A 16,611-nucleotide genomic window follows, 5' to 3' on the forward strand; every position below is an offset into this window, starting at 1 on the left:
CCTCAACTTTGGTTTTATATTTTTAAACTCTTCCATTGTATTATCTTGAACATTCTTCATACTATAAAGTTTCTTATTAGTTGTTGAATTAATAAATTTGGTAGAGGCTTGTAGAGTTTTTAGAAAGGATTGTAGTGTCAAGTATTAAAAAAAAAGGTTTTTTTTTAATTTTGTCATTTTATATGTAAGTCATGTAGAAAGGTATGCGCGAAGAACCTGAAGCAGAAGACAGTGTTTTGCGTGTTTCCTAATGATCATTCACAATTTTTGGCACTTGCTCAAACTCATTGTGAAAGGTTTTTTTTTTGTTTTGTTTTAATGGGAAAACTCCATTTAATGCAATGATAGTCATTATTATCCCAAGGATTATTTTCCTGTCTGAGTGTTACATAAGCTGCCTACTACTGGATCTTAAATCTAAAGAGGTTAACTTGGTCTTCTGGCTGATGAGAAACAAAGAAGTAGGAAATACTGGAGAATGTAACAGAAATGGTCTCAATATCAAGGTGTGATAGACTCTTCAGATCTCTGAAATATGTAATCTGTGGGGTACATTAAATGTCTGTAGTAGCAATGTGCATATCTGCTTAATCACTTCTGAGTAGACATTGGTACTACTGTCCAAATTCTGAAGAGATTGGCTATTCCCATTTAAACTCTCACCAATCTAATCTTGTCCATCAAAAGGTTTAAAAGACAAGGGTAAGCGCAGAAGTTTTTAAGGTGCACTGATTTCTGAATTTTAAATTTACATCCTGATAGATGATACTGACTAGATTTACCAGAGTATGATCCTGTATGTCACTCATCAGGGTTTCATTTTTGACTTTCTGTGCTTTGGTTTGGTTTGGGGGTTTTGGTACTCAAAGGAATGCACATCCTTAAAATACTGTGTTTTTCCAAGTTCAAGTGACTTCAAAGACTTTGTCAGCTGTCCTACCTAATTTTGCAAGAGGAACACTTTCTTACTTGCCATGAAGTTGTGCTCTTAATTAAGGAAATAAGGGAATAATAGAATCCTAGAATGGTTATGTCCTTCTATATCTTTATTAACTAAAGGACAAAACAAAAAATAAATCTTACCTGCCCCCCTCTCTCTTCTGCTCAGGTAACAATTCTGAGCTTACTTTCAGTACGCTTACTAGGCAGGTGATGGATGTACTATCGCATAGAAACTGGCTTGCCATTAAAAAAAATAATGTGGTTGATTTATGTGGGAGGTTAGGATTCGGATTCCTTTTGAAAACCTGCTTTGTCTATAGATCTCTCTTACATTTAACTTTGTTAAGAAACTAATGGGAGCACAGGGTAAGATGGTAATAGGTCTCGTGAAAAGAAAAACTGAAATTTACATATTTTTAAAGAAAGAGAAAGATTAAAATCTAAAACTTTTCTAAGATAGTGAAAGATTTTGCAGCTTCTTTAAAGAAAAAATTAAGCTAACAAAAATTAAAATTTGTACCTAGGAGATGGAGCAAGAAGTGCTACCTGAAGTACCCCTGCCCATCAGTACTGCATCGCTGCCGACATTCAGCTTCAGTTTCCCTACCAGTAGTGCTGTCTCCTCATCACCCAGCATTGTTTCAAAAGCAGTGATGAACAAGGTAAATCTTTGCTATATGTTGGGAATTCTGACTTTTTCAGGGTGAGTATACATCCTCCTTGCTGAATGTTAACTTTTTCTGTGGTGCTCATGAAACTAACTAACCTGAGTTCATAACCTGTTGAATTAAACAGGGTTTTATTCAGATTGGGGGGTGGGGAGGGTGACATATTTTGATACGGCTTCTTCTATCTTATGCACTCTTATACACTCACTTGCAAGCTTTCTCTTTTCTGATCCACTCTTAGCTGTGGATCAGAAATATCAAACATCAGATTTCCCATTTTCACTGCAGAATATCTGTTAGATAGTGAATTCAGATAGCTGCTGTTGTTTCACTAGGATGTTTTTCTCTTAGATACAAACTTTAATTATTTTGATAATACAGGTACAACCAGCGAGTAGTGTTGGCAGTCCTACATTTGTATTTTCATCTCCAATTGTGAAATCTACTGAGGTGGAAGTACTACCTCCCTTGTCTGTAAGTAAATAAATCCCAACGTTTTCTCAAGGCTTTAGTAGAATACTGTGGAACAACAAAGCAGAATTGGCCCTGGTAAGGGGGCAAACAAATATATAGATTTCTGGTTTGTAATTTTTCACCTAGCACCCACCAAAAGTTTGAAGACTGGATTTCAGATTACTATCTGTGTGTGAAACTTGATTAAAATTCCTTAGAATCTAAAAAAAACCCTCTTTTTTTTTTATAGCAAATTAAGTTTACATTTAGTGTTCCTGTCGTAAAGTCATCAGAGCTTTCTGGATCCACTGATACACCAGTGACATCCATCCTTAGTCCAGGTAACAAAAATTTTAGCATTTCAAACATAGAGTGCTAATTCTCTTTTTTTTTAATATGTTAAGTAGTTAATCTGTTATTCCTAAGCTTGTTATAAATTCCAGGGAAAGTGTGTTTTCAGTGACAAGTCTGCTTTTAATCAGATTATAACTATAAACTCTTGTAAATAAGTTTAAATTCTAAAGATTCTTATTTAAGAAGAACAAAACATGGAAATTCTTGTTTCTAGCAAACATGAATGTATTCTAAGTGGATTACTTTGTAAAAGGTGGGTTTTGTTTTATTTTTAAAGGTAGTGCCACTGTAAACAGCACCAGCAATAAGAAGGAAGAAGAAGAAGAATATGATGGGTTCTGCAAACCTGCTAAGTTCTTAAAGCAAGGAAGTGTGTTAGACATTCTAAAAAGCCCTGGTGAGATAATGAACTCTTTTAAAAAATATTTTGCAGAGAATACTTGCATATAGCTGCATTGATTTTTTAAAAAAACCCTGCATAACAGCAACAAAAAAAAAAAAAAACCCAGACAATTTGTCACAGTTAAGGCAGTGTCAGCAATAAATACAGACTTAAATGCTACATCTCTTTTGCTTCATGCCCCCTTCTGTTATAAGGGGCTTTCATTGCTGATGGGAAAACTGCAGCTCCAAACCGGATGCATTGCTTCTCCTTTACATGTTAGGTTGTAATTTAAACTCAAGTATAAAAAGAATTAGTCAAAGAATCATTGTTTTGTTTAAATAAATAAACTGTATGTAATTGGAAAGGAAATGTTTGTAAAATGCATTACAAACATTTCTCTTGGACCTTCACCATCTCCAGAAATAAAGAATGGTAAAGATAATTTAATTCCTAAAGGTGTTTCAGAAGTTGCGTATCTTCTGACCTTAAATGTTGACAGTTACTGTGGGTTCAGATGTAAAGTTAAGTTGCAGTGGGCTGTCTCACTTCAAAAAAAATGGTTTTCAAGTCATTGTTGATTGTTTTCAACTTCTGAGTAAAAAGTGTAGATGAGTAAAGTGTGTGTAGATGATGTTTTTTGTTTTAGGAAAAAGGACTTAATTGAACTTGATCTTTCCCATAAGCTTTGAGATACAGCAGGACTTCTTTTTATGAAATCTGTGTACAACTTAAGGCAGTGCCTTTTTTTTATATTGGAAAGAGCTAAGTGAGAGAAAATACACTGTGTGTTTTGTTTAGGGAGAGACCTGTGGGTAAAGTGGTATTAGTTTTCTTAATCAGTTTAACAGAATCAGGTTCTAAATCCACACTGTTAGAAGATTCCACTTCTAATATGAAAAAACAATCCCAAAGCAACAATAATATAACAATAAAAAGAGAAACTCTATTTTAGTTTTACAGTTAAACTGTGCTGATATTTAAGATGTATTGCTATAGCATTTTCGTTAATGTTTCCATACTGGTGTTTTCTGAAAAGTTTGCACCTTTAAATAAAGAGTTGGCCTGTGCCCAGTGCATTTTGAACAAAATTTATAGGGAAAAAAAAAGTGTGTGTTTGTCTTAATTTTTATTGCTTAATTATTACTCAGTATTTGTGGGGGAATACTGTGTAGATTGCTGCTCCAAGTACCAACTGCTGTATAGCTACTAAGTAAATGTGAGTCATCTACTGTGGCAGAAATAGCTTTAGAAATTTGATTTGATTGGGCATGGTGTCTTAAAATGGAATTGGATTATTTCCAGTTGGTGACAGATCATCAGCTTTCAGTACTGTTTGTTTATACTTGTATCTACCAGTGTAGTGGCAGATACAAATGAGATTTGTATTTAAAACTTCCTTGGAAGTGAAGAGTTAAATCAAGCTTTAAATAAGTGTTCTCTTGTGTCCCAGCTCAGCATATGAAATTTCATCCCTTTAAATAAGATTTCCATGGACTTCCTCTTGCAGTTAGTTGGAATGTATAGTTGTAACCGTTGACACTAGGTTTAGATTTGTGCTGTCTACTATTATAAATAACTTCCATGTAGCCACAGTACAGCTTCATCAGTCAGACCTCTCCTTTTTCTTTTTTTTTAAACTAGGCTTTATGTCTGGGAAATCACCCTCCTGTTCATCTGCGCAGCCTGTTACGAGCACAGTGGTCTATACAAGGCCTGCAATAAGTAGTTTTTCTGCAGGTAAAGACGCCTCTAAACAAGCATCCTCGTTTTGGCAGTCTGACACACGTGACCCGTGTCTGCAGAACAAAACCACAGATGGCAAATGTGTAACATGTGAAGCTGCTAAAGTGTCCACTGTTGAGAGTACGAAGCAAACGATCAGTGTGAGTCCATGTGTCTCCTCCAAGGCAATAGTCCCTACAGCAGGGACGCTGGGCTTTGAAGACAAATTTAAACCAGCACCCAACACATGGGATTGTGATACCTGTCTGGTCCAGAACAAACCTGAAGCTACGAAATGCATAGCATGTGAGACACCAAAGCCTGGGACTGGAGTGATGCCTGCTCTCACAATGCCAATGGTCACGGACAACTCGGTGACAGTGACATCCACCTCCAGCAGCACTGGCACAACAGTCACTCTGGGGTTTGGAGACAAATTTAAACAGCCAAAAGGCTCTTGGAACTGTTCAGTGTGCCTTCTACAAAATAAGGCAGAAGACAGCAAATGTGTAGCTTGTCAGTCTGAGAAACCAGGTTTGTTCTTCTCTGTTGTTTCAGTCTCAGTCTATGTGCATTTTTTAGAGAATAAAATATGCTGCATATAAAAAATGTTTTGAGCAGCATGCTGTATGCCAAACAGGATGGACTAGTGGCTCTCTGCAGGAATGGTTGCAAGCACTTCGAAGGTCTCAGCCCAGATTCCAGCCTGTCCCATGAGTTGAACTGATTGTGAAATGTGTTAGTGCAGAGCTGAACTGAAGCAAATATACCCTGCTTTACAGCTAGTGAGGAAAGATGTCTAAAATGGATGCCTTGATTAACTTAAAACCAATTGACTCATTTTTGTTGGGGGAAAATTACCTCCTTGCAAGGAGCTAAAAACTACTGGATTTGTTTGGGTTTTGTTTTCCTCTTTCAAACTACAGGTAGAAGGAGTATTTGCACAACATGGCTTAAAATGTCTTCAGTCAGCATTTGTGTGGAATTGAGCAGAGGTATGAAGCCAGATTCCAAGTCAGTGTACTCTTTAGCTAGTTGTCTTGTGCTAAAACAGAACCATATGTTCAGAATTTCAAAGTTACATTATGTTTGTCAAGGGGACGAGTGAAGCAAGTAAAATGGGAGGACATGAATTTGCTGGATGTGCTATGGAAAAGAAGACCCATTGCTGTCTAGGAAACATTACTGCTTTGAATTTGAGAAATTATCTTGTGTCTTTCTCTTGAATGCCACCCACAGTGGTTCATTGTAGATGAAGACTGCAATTATGTGATGCTTTTGTGCCTTTGGGATGTCTGCTTCACTCTTGACACTTGTGGAGCGGAAGTTTGCTCTTGGGGTGCAGCATCAAGGGCCATCTTTTCCTTTACAGGGGAGAAATGTCAGAGGGCAAATGTTGGATTTCACACCTCAGCAGCAGTAGGTTTTTGCTGCTGTTGAAGGCAGTGTAGGTAGTGTAGGTAGCACACAAGAGTTGTGGGTTTGGAAACTTTCGGTTCCTATTTTTCTTTAGTTACTATATAGTTTGAATGTGCCCTGTCCTTGTGACTTGCTGATGAATCATTCTAGTAAATTCTCACCCTTGCATCACTTGACAATGATCATTAACTTGAGTGATGCTAACTTTGACTACTGGTAGCTCATGTCACCAGGAATTCTTTTGGTAGTTCTAGTTCAATACAGCACCTGTAATTTACATCTGAAATCGGCTGTGTTGCTGTATTTTATGAACTGCAGTTCCTGTTTAAATGTCACTGGTTCAGTTTGTTCTTGAATTCATATATAGATTATAAAGAAGCCAGGTGTTTCAATTGTTTACATTCTCAGATTGTGTTTGACTCAAGCTACTCAACTTGTACAAGTTGAGTACTTGTACTCAAGCTACATCAGCTTGTAGCTTGATGTTTTTTTACTGTTACACTTGTGTGCTTTGCAATTTAGTGAGCATTTCTTAAAAGCATTGTGTATGATTTTAGCAGGATGATTAACTATCTTGTTTCTTTCTCAGGGAGTTCAGTGCCTGTGACCAGTAGCAGTGTTTCTGCATTTTCTGCTTCTTCTGGAGGTTTTCTGGATTTAGACAAATTCAAGATGCCTGAAGGAAGTTGGGAATGTGAGGTCTGCTCAGTCCAAAACAAAGCAGAAGCCACAAAATGCATAGCCTGTGAAAATATGAAGCCAGGCACCAAAGCAGAGCTCAAAGGTAATACTTATTAAGAAGAACAAGGATGTGCATTGTACAACATTTTTCCTTTTTTTTTTTTTTTAAGTACAGTGATTTTTTCCTTAGAGTGTGGCAAAACTGTCCATTTGTTGTTTAGGAATATTGCTTAAATAAGGTTGTGTATGTATGTTTCCACACCTATTCTCCAGAAAAGGATTGGGTTTTTTAGAGAAAAAGCTTGTGTCAGTGACATAGTAGTTTGTTTCAAGCCCTTATGTGTGTTGTTCATTTGGAGTTTAGACTAAAACCATGGTCTTTCAGAGAGCTCAGCAGTGTGCCTTTCCAAGGCAGGTGCTGCACAGAAGAGCACCATTGGGAAAAGATACGTGTAGAGAGGAAGTGTGGAGTTTCCTTACTTGTCTGTGTGTGTGAGGGGGTGTTTTGTTGAACAGTTTTGACTCTGGGAAAAGCTCAAGGATAGAATCCCAGCCACGTAGCTAAAGCCTGCATGTATTACATCATATATTGCAAACCTGACATTGTTGCTTATTTCTGCAGGTTTTGGTACTGCTACTGTGTCTACAAATGCTGCAATGCCATCATTTACATTCGGTGTCCCGTCATCGTCCTCTGAATCTTCTCAAACATTAGGTAGCACAGGAGATTTTAAATTTGGAGAACAAAGTAGCTTTAAGTTCGGCATTGCATCCGAATCTGCATCGTCTAACACTGTGACTGGAGGATTTAAGTTTCCTACTGGTTCAGGGAACTTCAAATTTGGAGTTTCTTCCTCAGACTCTAAATCAGAAGACAGCAAAAAAGAAAGTAAAAGTAACAGTTTTACCTTTGGACTTCCATCTACAAGCAGTCAGGCTCCTTCAACATTTCAGTTTGGAACGACGAGTCTGGGACAGCAGGAAAAGAAAGAGGAACCAGTTTTGGGAGGATTTGGTTTTGCTACAAGTTCTACTTCTTCCATAGCTACTAATGAGAATAAAACTGGAATCGGTGGCTTCACTTTTGGAACTGTGGCAGAAAAGGATGCAGCATCACCTGCTTTGCCATTTAAGAAGTCAGATGAGAAAAAGGATGAAACTATTTCAACGAAGGGAGGTTTCTCTTTTGGTAGTGTGGAGTCTGCACCTGCCTCACAGTTTGTTTTGGGAAGGGCAGAAGAGAAGCAGGACCCTGTCACTTCTGCTGGTCCTTTAGCATTTGGAAAGAAAGCTGACAATGAAGAGATAAAGGCACAGCCTATCTTTTCATCTGGGACAGCTGAGCATACCAAAGAGGAGAGCACAGCAAAACCTGTATTCAATTTTAGTTTTGGTAAACCATCAGAAAAGGAAAGTGAGCAGGCAAAGGCACCTTTTGCCTTTGGAGCACCAACCAGTACCACCGGTAAACAGAACATCTTTTGCCTTCACTTCTCTGCTCGTGTCTGTCAAATAATACCTCTGGGGCTGTACTAGGCAGCATCTACAGGTTTGATACACTACCTGCAGCCTGTCTTTAGTTCTAGTGGTTGATGTATAGGCAATATGTGGCATTTTTTTTGTAGATTTCAGTGAGTTTTAATACTATGTTTAGACCAAAAAAACTTTGCCACACCTTAAAGAACCTGTATTACTGCTTGTGTAAGCACAGAAGTTGTACTGTCCCAGTAGTAGCAGCTCAGTTGGTGATAAAATCTCTAATATGGTGCAGTATAGAGGCCTCATACTAGTGTTGTTTTTTATAGTGAAAGGGACGAAGAGAAGGAATATCTTCTTTCCATCTACTTGCAGCTGTGCTGCAGTTTCTCTGCTGCTATAAAGGTGCAAAAATCACTTCATAGATATTGCACAGTTTTGCGATTGTTGAAAGTTTGCAGTGGAGGATTAGAAGTTTTTCAGTGATGGTTGCTGTGTGAAAAGTTCTTGGTTGTTAAACTCAATTTATCTGACTTAGTAGTAACTGTGTTTCTTCCTTTCAGATCAAGGAGCATCCTTCAGCTTCTTGAGCTCCAGTTCCTCCAACACAGTGGTACCCACCACTTCAGCCAACAGCGGCAGCGTGTTTGGCAGCACCCTCTCTTCCTCAAACCCTCAGCCAGTTCCCACTCCCTTTGTGTTTGGACAACCCAGCAACACTGTGACCAGCTCTGTTTTTGGCAATCCTGCAGAATCTGCAACATCTCAGTCATTTGGCTTCTCTCAAGAGAACAAACCAGCAACCACATCTTCTAGCACCGGCTCGACTCTTACTCCATTTCTCTTTCGTTCAGGAGAGAGCAGTACCAATGCAGCAAATTCAGGATTTACTTTTGGAGCCACAACTACATCAAATTCAACAGGTATGTTTTAAATAGCTGCTCTTCTCATTTTCTCATTTTTGCCATTAGTAGTGGACTAATGCCAAAATTGTACAAGAATTGTACAAGAGCTTTTCACCTTGAGAATGATAATTTCTTTCTTCAGTCACTGTTAGTCCAGTGTTTATAGTTAGAAGGAATTACAACTTTCCTGCTTTTGCACTCCTATACCTAAAACTCTGAATTCTGAAAATAATGTCAAACTTTGCCAAATCCTTCTTTCACAAGTATCTAGAAATGGAGTACCTCAATATGCAATTAGTGCTGCTTAAGGGTTGGTTTCTATTAAGGAGCATAGGCAATGCATGTTACTTTTCTAGGAATTTAGAGAAGACAGCAGTAAGAAATACAGAGTTTCTTCATATTTTGTTTGTTACTGCCTGAATTGCATGAACCAAATGCATGATTCAAGACTAAATACACCAAATTATCTGTATTCCAATGAGCCATGCAGGATTCTAGAAATAAGATTGAATCTGTAAGGGACTTAGTCTAGTTTGATCCAGATGGCTTAACTTTGTCAGTCACAAAAGTGTAATTTGCACACTTTTTTTGTTTTGATCAGAAACAGAGAAAGCAGTCCTAAATTACAACAACCAACAGATTAGTTTGAACTGCTTACAAATCACTAACTTTGGTGTAATTGTTTTAGTAAGTGACACCATATTTCACACATGTTCACAAATTCAGAAACCTAAGTTTGACCATGTATCTCATTTTGGAACAAAAGTCAGCCATTCCAAGTTATGGGGCAGTTAGGGGGTATTTTCTGTTGCATGAGCATTAGTAATGCTGTTGAAAATGCTCCTTTGGCGTAGCAGATCTGCCATGTACTTTCAGAGTCACTGTTCAGGTGTGTTTCGTTATTACATGCTGGCCATGCAGCTCAACCATTGGGCTGGTTCTTGGTTGATGATAGGTAGAGAATTACTCTGCTAAACCAAGATTTTGAGATTACTGTAAGGTTGCTTTGGCCTCCAGAAGCTGATAATGGTAAACACTTAAATAGGGAGGGGTGAAGTTGCTGAAAAGAAAAGATACATGTTCTCCTAGTCCTAATAAATCAGGAGCTTTATTTTGCATGTCAGAAAAATCCAGTTTGAATTAATATTCCATGCGTGTGGTGGAAACAGCTTTTAGTAAATGCAGATTAAAACACACTGTTTGTAGGAATCGATCTTGACAACATGAAGAGGCAACCAGTGTGTTTGTGATTTAATTTTGTCTGACTCTCTCTCATAAACACAGTGTTTCTCATGTTGCTTAACAGAAAAGATGCAATTCCTGTTGTGGCTGAGGTAGTGTCTGTTTTATATACTCACACAGTTAGTTTGAAATTAAGATGAGTATTCAGCTACCAGTCCTGAGGCTTTTTCTGGATTCATTCTTGAGGGTGGGAGGGAAGGGGCCCATACTGACATCCCTCTTTGTCCCCCAAGGGTCATCGTCTTCATTTCTGTTTGGCTCTGGGCCCCCAGCGCCTGCTGCTGGCCCAGCCTTTGGCGCCAGTCAGTTACCAGCATTTGGCCCAAGCCCAGGCTCCGGCCAGCAAAGCGCTCCAAGTTTTGGATCGCTGTCGACAACGTTGTTTTCTGCTGGCTCTCAGCCTGCTCCTTCTGCATTCGGCTCAGTGACAAGCAGCACTCAGCCCTCTGTGTTTGGACAGCAGGCAGCCCATCAGCCAGCTTTTGGCTCTGGTACCCCCAGTGCTGGTGAGTCCTGACCATCCTCTTCCATTTAAAGAGTATATATATTTTATTTTGTTTTTCATGAAGTGCACCATGAATTATATTGAGAAAGACAACTTCAGCCTTGTGCGTGTATTTAAATACAGAAATTGCCCTCCATAAAAATAATGGGTATAGGGTTGTCATTTATGTCCCAGGCCTGACTGTGGTGACACAATGTGCCATAGGTATCCAGCTTCACAGTAAGCCTTCTCCACAAAAGAGTTAGCAGACATAGAGGTTGCAATTCTACAACTAAATTTTGAGCTTTATTTTCTTTAGAAACCTAATGATTAAAAGGAACTGTTGAAAGTCATGGAGTAATCACTGGTAAGGTTGTGTAAAACAAAAGAGCTGACAAAGTGCAACATTTTTATTTTTTGATTTGAAAATCGAATCAGTCATTTTAGTGTATAAAATACAGTCAGAATTGTTTGGGGTTTTTTTAAGCATTTATGGGATAAGACTGTATTAAGATAAAGATCTTAATACTAATTTTATACTAATGAAGTATAAAATGCCATGGGAAAGGGGCAGAGAATGAACCTAGTAACTTAAGAAAGACCTGTTCCATACTAATAATAAATAAAAAACAAAAACAGTGCCAGAATGTCTATTTGATATCACATCAAATACTGAAAGGGAGAAGCCTCCTTTTTCCTCTCAGAAGCTTTATAAAACAACCTCCATTAAAAGTAGCCGACATTTTTGTACTAATCAGTAGATTAGTACAAGCAGATTAGTGTACAACACATAACTCAGTTGATCTTTCATTAACGAGATAGCCTTTTAAAGGTAAAGTTCTCTCTGGATTTTCTGTATTATTTAATAGTTTACTCTGATGATTTGAGTGTTTGGGGTTTTTTCAAACAAGGTACTGCTGGCACATTAAAGGAAAGGAAGTCCCCAGATCCACTGCATGAACACAGGACAGTTTACCTGAATACAAATTTACAGTTTAAGACTTGATTAATAAACTTCAGTATGCACAGGTATAAGTTCCATGGTGGCATGGAAGCTAGCAAACAACTAATTATCAGTGTGCCAGCAGTATTACTTTAAAAGTTCCTCAATCTATGTGAATGGATGGATGGCAGAGTCCAGTGGGATGAAGTTTAGTAAGTCCAAGTGCCAAGCCCTGTATTTTGGCCACAATAACCCCCTGTGGCTGGGGACAGGGTGACTGGACAGTGCCCAGGCAGAAAGAGACCTGGGGGTGCTGGTCGACAGCCAGCTGAATGTGAGCCGGCAGTGTGCCCTGGTGGCCAAGAAGGCCAGTGGCATCCTGGCCTGTATCAGGAATGGTGTGGCCAGCAGGAGCAGGGAGGTCATTCTTTCCCTACCTGGCACTGGTGAGGCCACACCTTGAGTGCTGTGCCCAGTTCTGGCCCCTCAGTTTGGAAAGGACATTGAGATGCTCGAGCACATCCGGAGTAGGCAACGAGGCTGGTGAGGGGCTTGGAGCACAAACCCTGTGGGGGACAACTGAGGGAACTGGGGGTGTTTAGCCTGGAGAAAAGGAGACTCAGAGGTCTCAGACCTTATCACTCTCTACAACTCCCTGAAAGGCGGCTGTAGTCAGGTGGAGTTGGTCTCTTTCTACAGGCAGCAGTGAGAGACAGAACACGAGAGAACAGAGTCTCAGGCTGCATCAAGGGAAACCTAGGCTGGATATTAGGAGAAAGTTTTTTACAGAAAGATTGATGAAGTACTGGAATGGTCTGCCTGGGGAGGCAGTGGAGTCACCATCCCTGGATGTGGCACTGGGTGCCATGGTTTAGTTGAGGTGTTAGGGCATGAGTTGGACTCAGTGATCTTGAAAGTCTTTTCCAACCTACATGGTCTGTGAATTCAATAAACTGTTCCTGTAGTAATCTGACATTTCTGATGCACACCCCCCCGCCCCCAACTTTATAATCTTGAGCAACCTGTAAAAAGAATAATCTTTAAAGATAATGGGGAAGAACATGAGGATTTTGCTGGAAAGGATGAACTTAAATTTCAGCTTTCTTACTTCTTTCTGCTTCCACTCCATCTTCCCAGGTTCTGTATTCCAGTTTGGAAGTAATGCTACTAATTTCAGCTTTCCAAATAACCCAGGAGTATTCACTTTTGGTGCAAATCCTCCTGCATCAGCCGCTCCTGCACCACCTTCTGGCACTTTGGGATTTTCGTTCAACCAGCCTCCAACATTTACAGTGGGGTAAGAGACCATATCAGAATTTCCCTTGAGCTTCGGGTAATATCAGTGGACAGTGTTCAGCGTCTACTGCTGTTAAATCATGAGGTGATCAAATGAACCTTGGAGTTTGAAACTAAATTTGGCATCCTTCCTTTTATTAGCCTCACTGGCTAACTAAGCACCGCTATCTGTAAAGGAGCCTAGCTGTCAGGAATGTCACACATCAACACATGTGAGATTGTCTTGTTCTTGAAAGGTAGAACCTGTATCCAGCCATTATGCTGCTGCTTACCTTCTGAATAAGAGAGATTTAATTGGTTTCTGGAACTCTCTTCCTCCTGTTCGTCATTTGCTGCTTGTTGCCAGCTGGTAACTAGTGAGACAAGACTATGAAACAGTTGTTCTGGAATATCTACTCAGTGCTGCTACTGAATTTTCAGCTACACTGTCCTAAACTCTGAACTACTAATTTCTTTTAATAGGACTAATGGGAAAAATGTTTTCTCTGCCTCTGGATCTTCAGTTCCTGGTCGGAAGATAAAGACTGCAATTAGACGTAGAAAGTAAACGCCTGATCGGTAAAGCATCAAAAACATTGGAAGCAACTACTATCCTGAATTGTTCAGCTACTATCCTGAAATGTTCAGCTACTACCCTGAATTGTTCAGTTACTGGGATTGTACCTCATGCTGGCTTGTCGGAAGTCAGATCTGCCTAAAGGAATATAAAACTTAGCTTTCCTGTCCTTCCCTCCCCTCTCCCTGTTACATTTTTTTGGTAGCAAGTAAAGTTGGCAACAAGGCTGTTTCTCAAGCAAAAGTCTCAAGTTACATCTTCCACTGACTCAGCATGGTCTGGCTGTAGCCCCGAGTAGAGCCTGCACAGTGAATGGCTTGTCGATACCTCTTCATCCGCACCACTACGTGCGCTCATCTGCGTTTACTGACGCCTCGAAATTGTAATTATATCAGCGAGGGATGCTGTATAGAGTAGAGAATGTTGATAACGAATGATTTCTATGCTGAGTTTGTGCTGGTGTATGTGTGAAGTGAGTGAGTTTGGGTGTATTGTGCACTAAAATTTTCTGATAGGGGAAGACTGATTAAAGGATGATCCATGCTAAGGACTTGTTAGATCTGTAGTTCTTCATTTAATAATTATATGCTATTTCTATATTTTCATTCTTACAGCCCTTTATCACCTGTCTCGCCTTGTTATTTTATTACGAAATGTGTAAATACGATTTTGTTTCTCTATGTACTTTTTTGGCATAACAAATCTGTGAAATTGAAATTTTAATTTTGTGTGTTACAGCCATTTTTGTTTAGTATTGTCTCAGATTTTATGTAAATCCCATTATTCAAAGTTGCCTAAATCCATTTAGAAAATCTTTAAAATTGGGAATTCTTAAAGTAAGTTTATTGGCTTTTCTGATCCATTTTTGTTTGGACCAAAAACCAGTATTGTACAAAGTATTAAGTATATATTTTTATATTTACTGAAATGGACTGTGGTGACTTTGGATAATAAGGAAAAGTTTAATATTAAAGCCATGTTTATTACAGTATAATTAACATGTTAAACCATGGGATAAATGCCATCAATAAAAACTGCGAAATATTACCTGGCAATTTTAACTCTCTGTAAAGGCATCCCCAACTGTAACTGTATGAGGTCGTTCCCTGAGCCTCAGCAATGTCTCATGCTTTCTTCAACCTCTGCTTTTTTGCATAGATTTTAGAGGATCTTAAATTTAGAAGGCTCCTCTTAGGAAGGAGAGTTTTATTGTAGGCTGAAGCTTGGAGGAGCTTATCAATGTGTCAGCTGACTGCAGTTAATTTTTTGTAGTGCTATTAAAGAAACCCAACCTAATGTTTTTAAACATTTACCACTGTTCTAACTGAAGACTGGAAATGAGTAAGGGGGGGGGGGGGACACTTCTGTAGCACTTACAGGAACTTCTTGGAGAACAGACATTATTCTAGTAAAATCAGAGGAAATGCTTGTTCATGTGGGGACCCACAGCTGAATTTGTACCAAGTCACAGCAGTGACTCAGACATTAATTCTTCCCTCAGCTAGAAGGGCAGAGACCTGCATCATCGTCAGTGGTGTAAATGTCTTTCAGAGGCGCTGCTGGGCCTTGGCTGGCACTTCAGATCCCAGCACTGCTCCCCACTCCTGCAGGTGCTGCTGGTATGAGGTGAGATGCCTTTCAGGCACAAGCTGGACATGACAAGAGGGCAAAGGCCAACTGCTCTTTTCAGGTGTAGGGCCCCAGTCACTGTTTCTAGAAACAGAAAATGCTCAGCCACTTGACTTTCAAATACACACACGCTCTCACTGCTGTTCAGGCAGTCAGACCATGCCACTGCAGCCATGAAAGGATTATATGCAATTACGCATTTCCAGCTGTCTACATGTGAAAAATGCCACAGATTTCCACTTTCTCCCCCTTAGCCCTGAAGCCACATGTGGGATGCAGCTTGCATAAGAGACAAACTAAAAGCGGGCCAACAGCACAATGTATACATATTTCCATGGACAGGTTCTGTGTTCTTGCATTGTAATTGTTTTCTTTGCCTGCTGTGGTAAGGGTGGTATTTTTCTACAGGGTAAGAGATACCTTCCCTTATACCTGAATTGTTAGTAATAAAGTTTTAGCCAACAGTGTTGCTTTTCCCTTCCTCCCTCATCCCCCTCCTTTTGAATCCTAGTTTTTAGGTCACTGCTACAGTAAAGAGAATAAAAGTTCTTGTTGTGAATAGGCAAAATTTACCCTAGAAAGGACTGTTAAGTTGGTTGTAATAGCTTTAGCTTTCATCAGGCGGAGCACGAGTCCTGCCAGGAGCAGCTGAGGAAATTGGGGGTGTTTAGCCTGGAGTAAAGGAGGCTTAGGGGTGACCTTATTCTCTACAACTGCCTGAGGGGGGGTGGGGGAGTGGGGGGAGGTTGGTCTCTCATCCCAGGTAGGAAGTGGTAGGACAAGAAAATGGCTTCAAGATGGTGACAGGAGGTTTCGACTGGATGTTAGGGAAAAAGTAATGGAAAGGGCTGTCAAGTATTGGAAGAGGCTGTCCATGTAAGTAGTAGGATCACCACCCCTGCCAGTATTCAAAAACTATGATTAAGCAAGGGCTCTAAAAACAAGTGTTCTAGCCAAGGCAACTTTTTTCCCCTTTATTTCAAAAATAAAGTTTTAAAAGTAGTTATCTCAAAAGTTAGCGACCTCATTCTGGATATGTAATGAATGGCAAAACTTCACTCTGCAACTCTAAGCACAGGATCTAGTCCTGAATCATCATTTGAAATGAAAACTGAAATGCATGCACAATACAGTCATACACAGAAGAAAACAACTTGTCCATTGAAAATATTGCAGCATATAAACACGTTACTGATTAAGTTATTACACCTGGAGACGAGCAATAACCAAGCTCTCAAAACATTTCTACTGTCAACGAAGCCATTGTGCAAAACTGAAGGCAGGGTGGCCACTTCAGCCATGGAGTGGCATGTTAATCCTAAGAGAGGAACGTACAAAAGCTGCGACGGAAGCATTCCAGACTACAACTTAAGAGTTCAGTAAAACAATTAATATTGCTTACGTTAATTTCCCGAGTTACTAATAACATGAGAATAAATGAATCATCAAAGCGATA

The 16,611-nt window shown here is 39.5% G+C and overlaps 1 protein-coding gene across 1 annotated transcript in view; it reads left to right on the top strand.

Moving 5' to 3' along the window:
* NUP153 (nucleoporin 153) overlaps window positions 1-14,573 on the top strand; it is a 38,568-nt gene extending 23,995 nt beyond the window's left edge. Inside the window, exons 12-22 of the mRNA XM_030265508.4 lie at window positions 1,467-1,604; window positions 1,992-2,084; window positions 2,314-2,404; window positions 2,695-2,814; window positions 4,444-5,058; window positions 6,533-6,727; window positions 7,247-8,089; window positions 8,664-9,023; window positions 10,481-10,753; window positions 12,812-12,971; window positions 13,433-14,573. Of these exons, the coding sequence (XP_030121368.4) occupies window positions 1,467-1,604; window positions 1,992-2,084; window positions 2,314-2,404; window positions 2,695-2,814; window positions 4,444-5,058; window positions 6,533-6,727; window positions 7,247-8,089; window positions 8,664-9,023; window positions 10,481-10,753; window positions 12,812-12,971; window positions 13,433-13,517 (2,973 nt within the window). The 3' untranslated portion in view covers window positions 13,518-14,573. The remainder of the gene's footprint in view (window positions 1-1,466; window positions 1,605-1,991; window positions 2,085-2,313; window positions 2,405-2,694; window positions 2,815-4,443; window positions 5,059-6,532; window positions 6,728-7,246; window positions 8,090-8,663; window positions 9,024-10,480; window positions 10,754-12,811; window positions 12,972-13,432) is intronic.
* The last annotated feature ends 2,038 nt before the right edge of the window (window positions 14,574-16,611 follow it).

The sequence above is a fragment of the Taeniopygia guttata genome, chromosome 2 (assembly GCF_048771995.1).
Source record: "Taeniopygia guttata chromosome 2, bTaeGut7.mat, whole genome shotgun sequence".
Lineage (NCBI taxonomy): Eukaryota > Metazoa > Chordata > Aves > Passeriformes > Estrildidae > Taeniopygia > Taeniopygia guttata.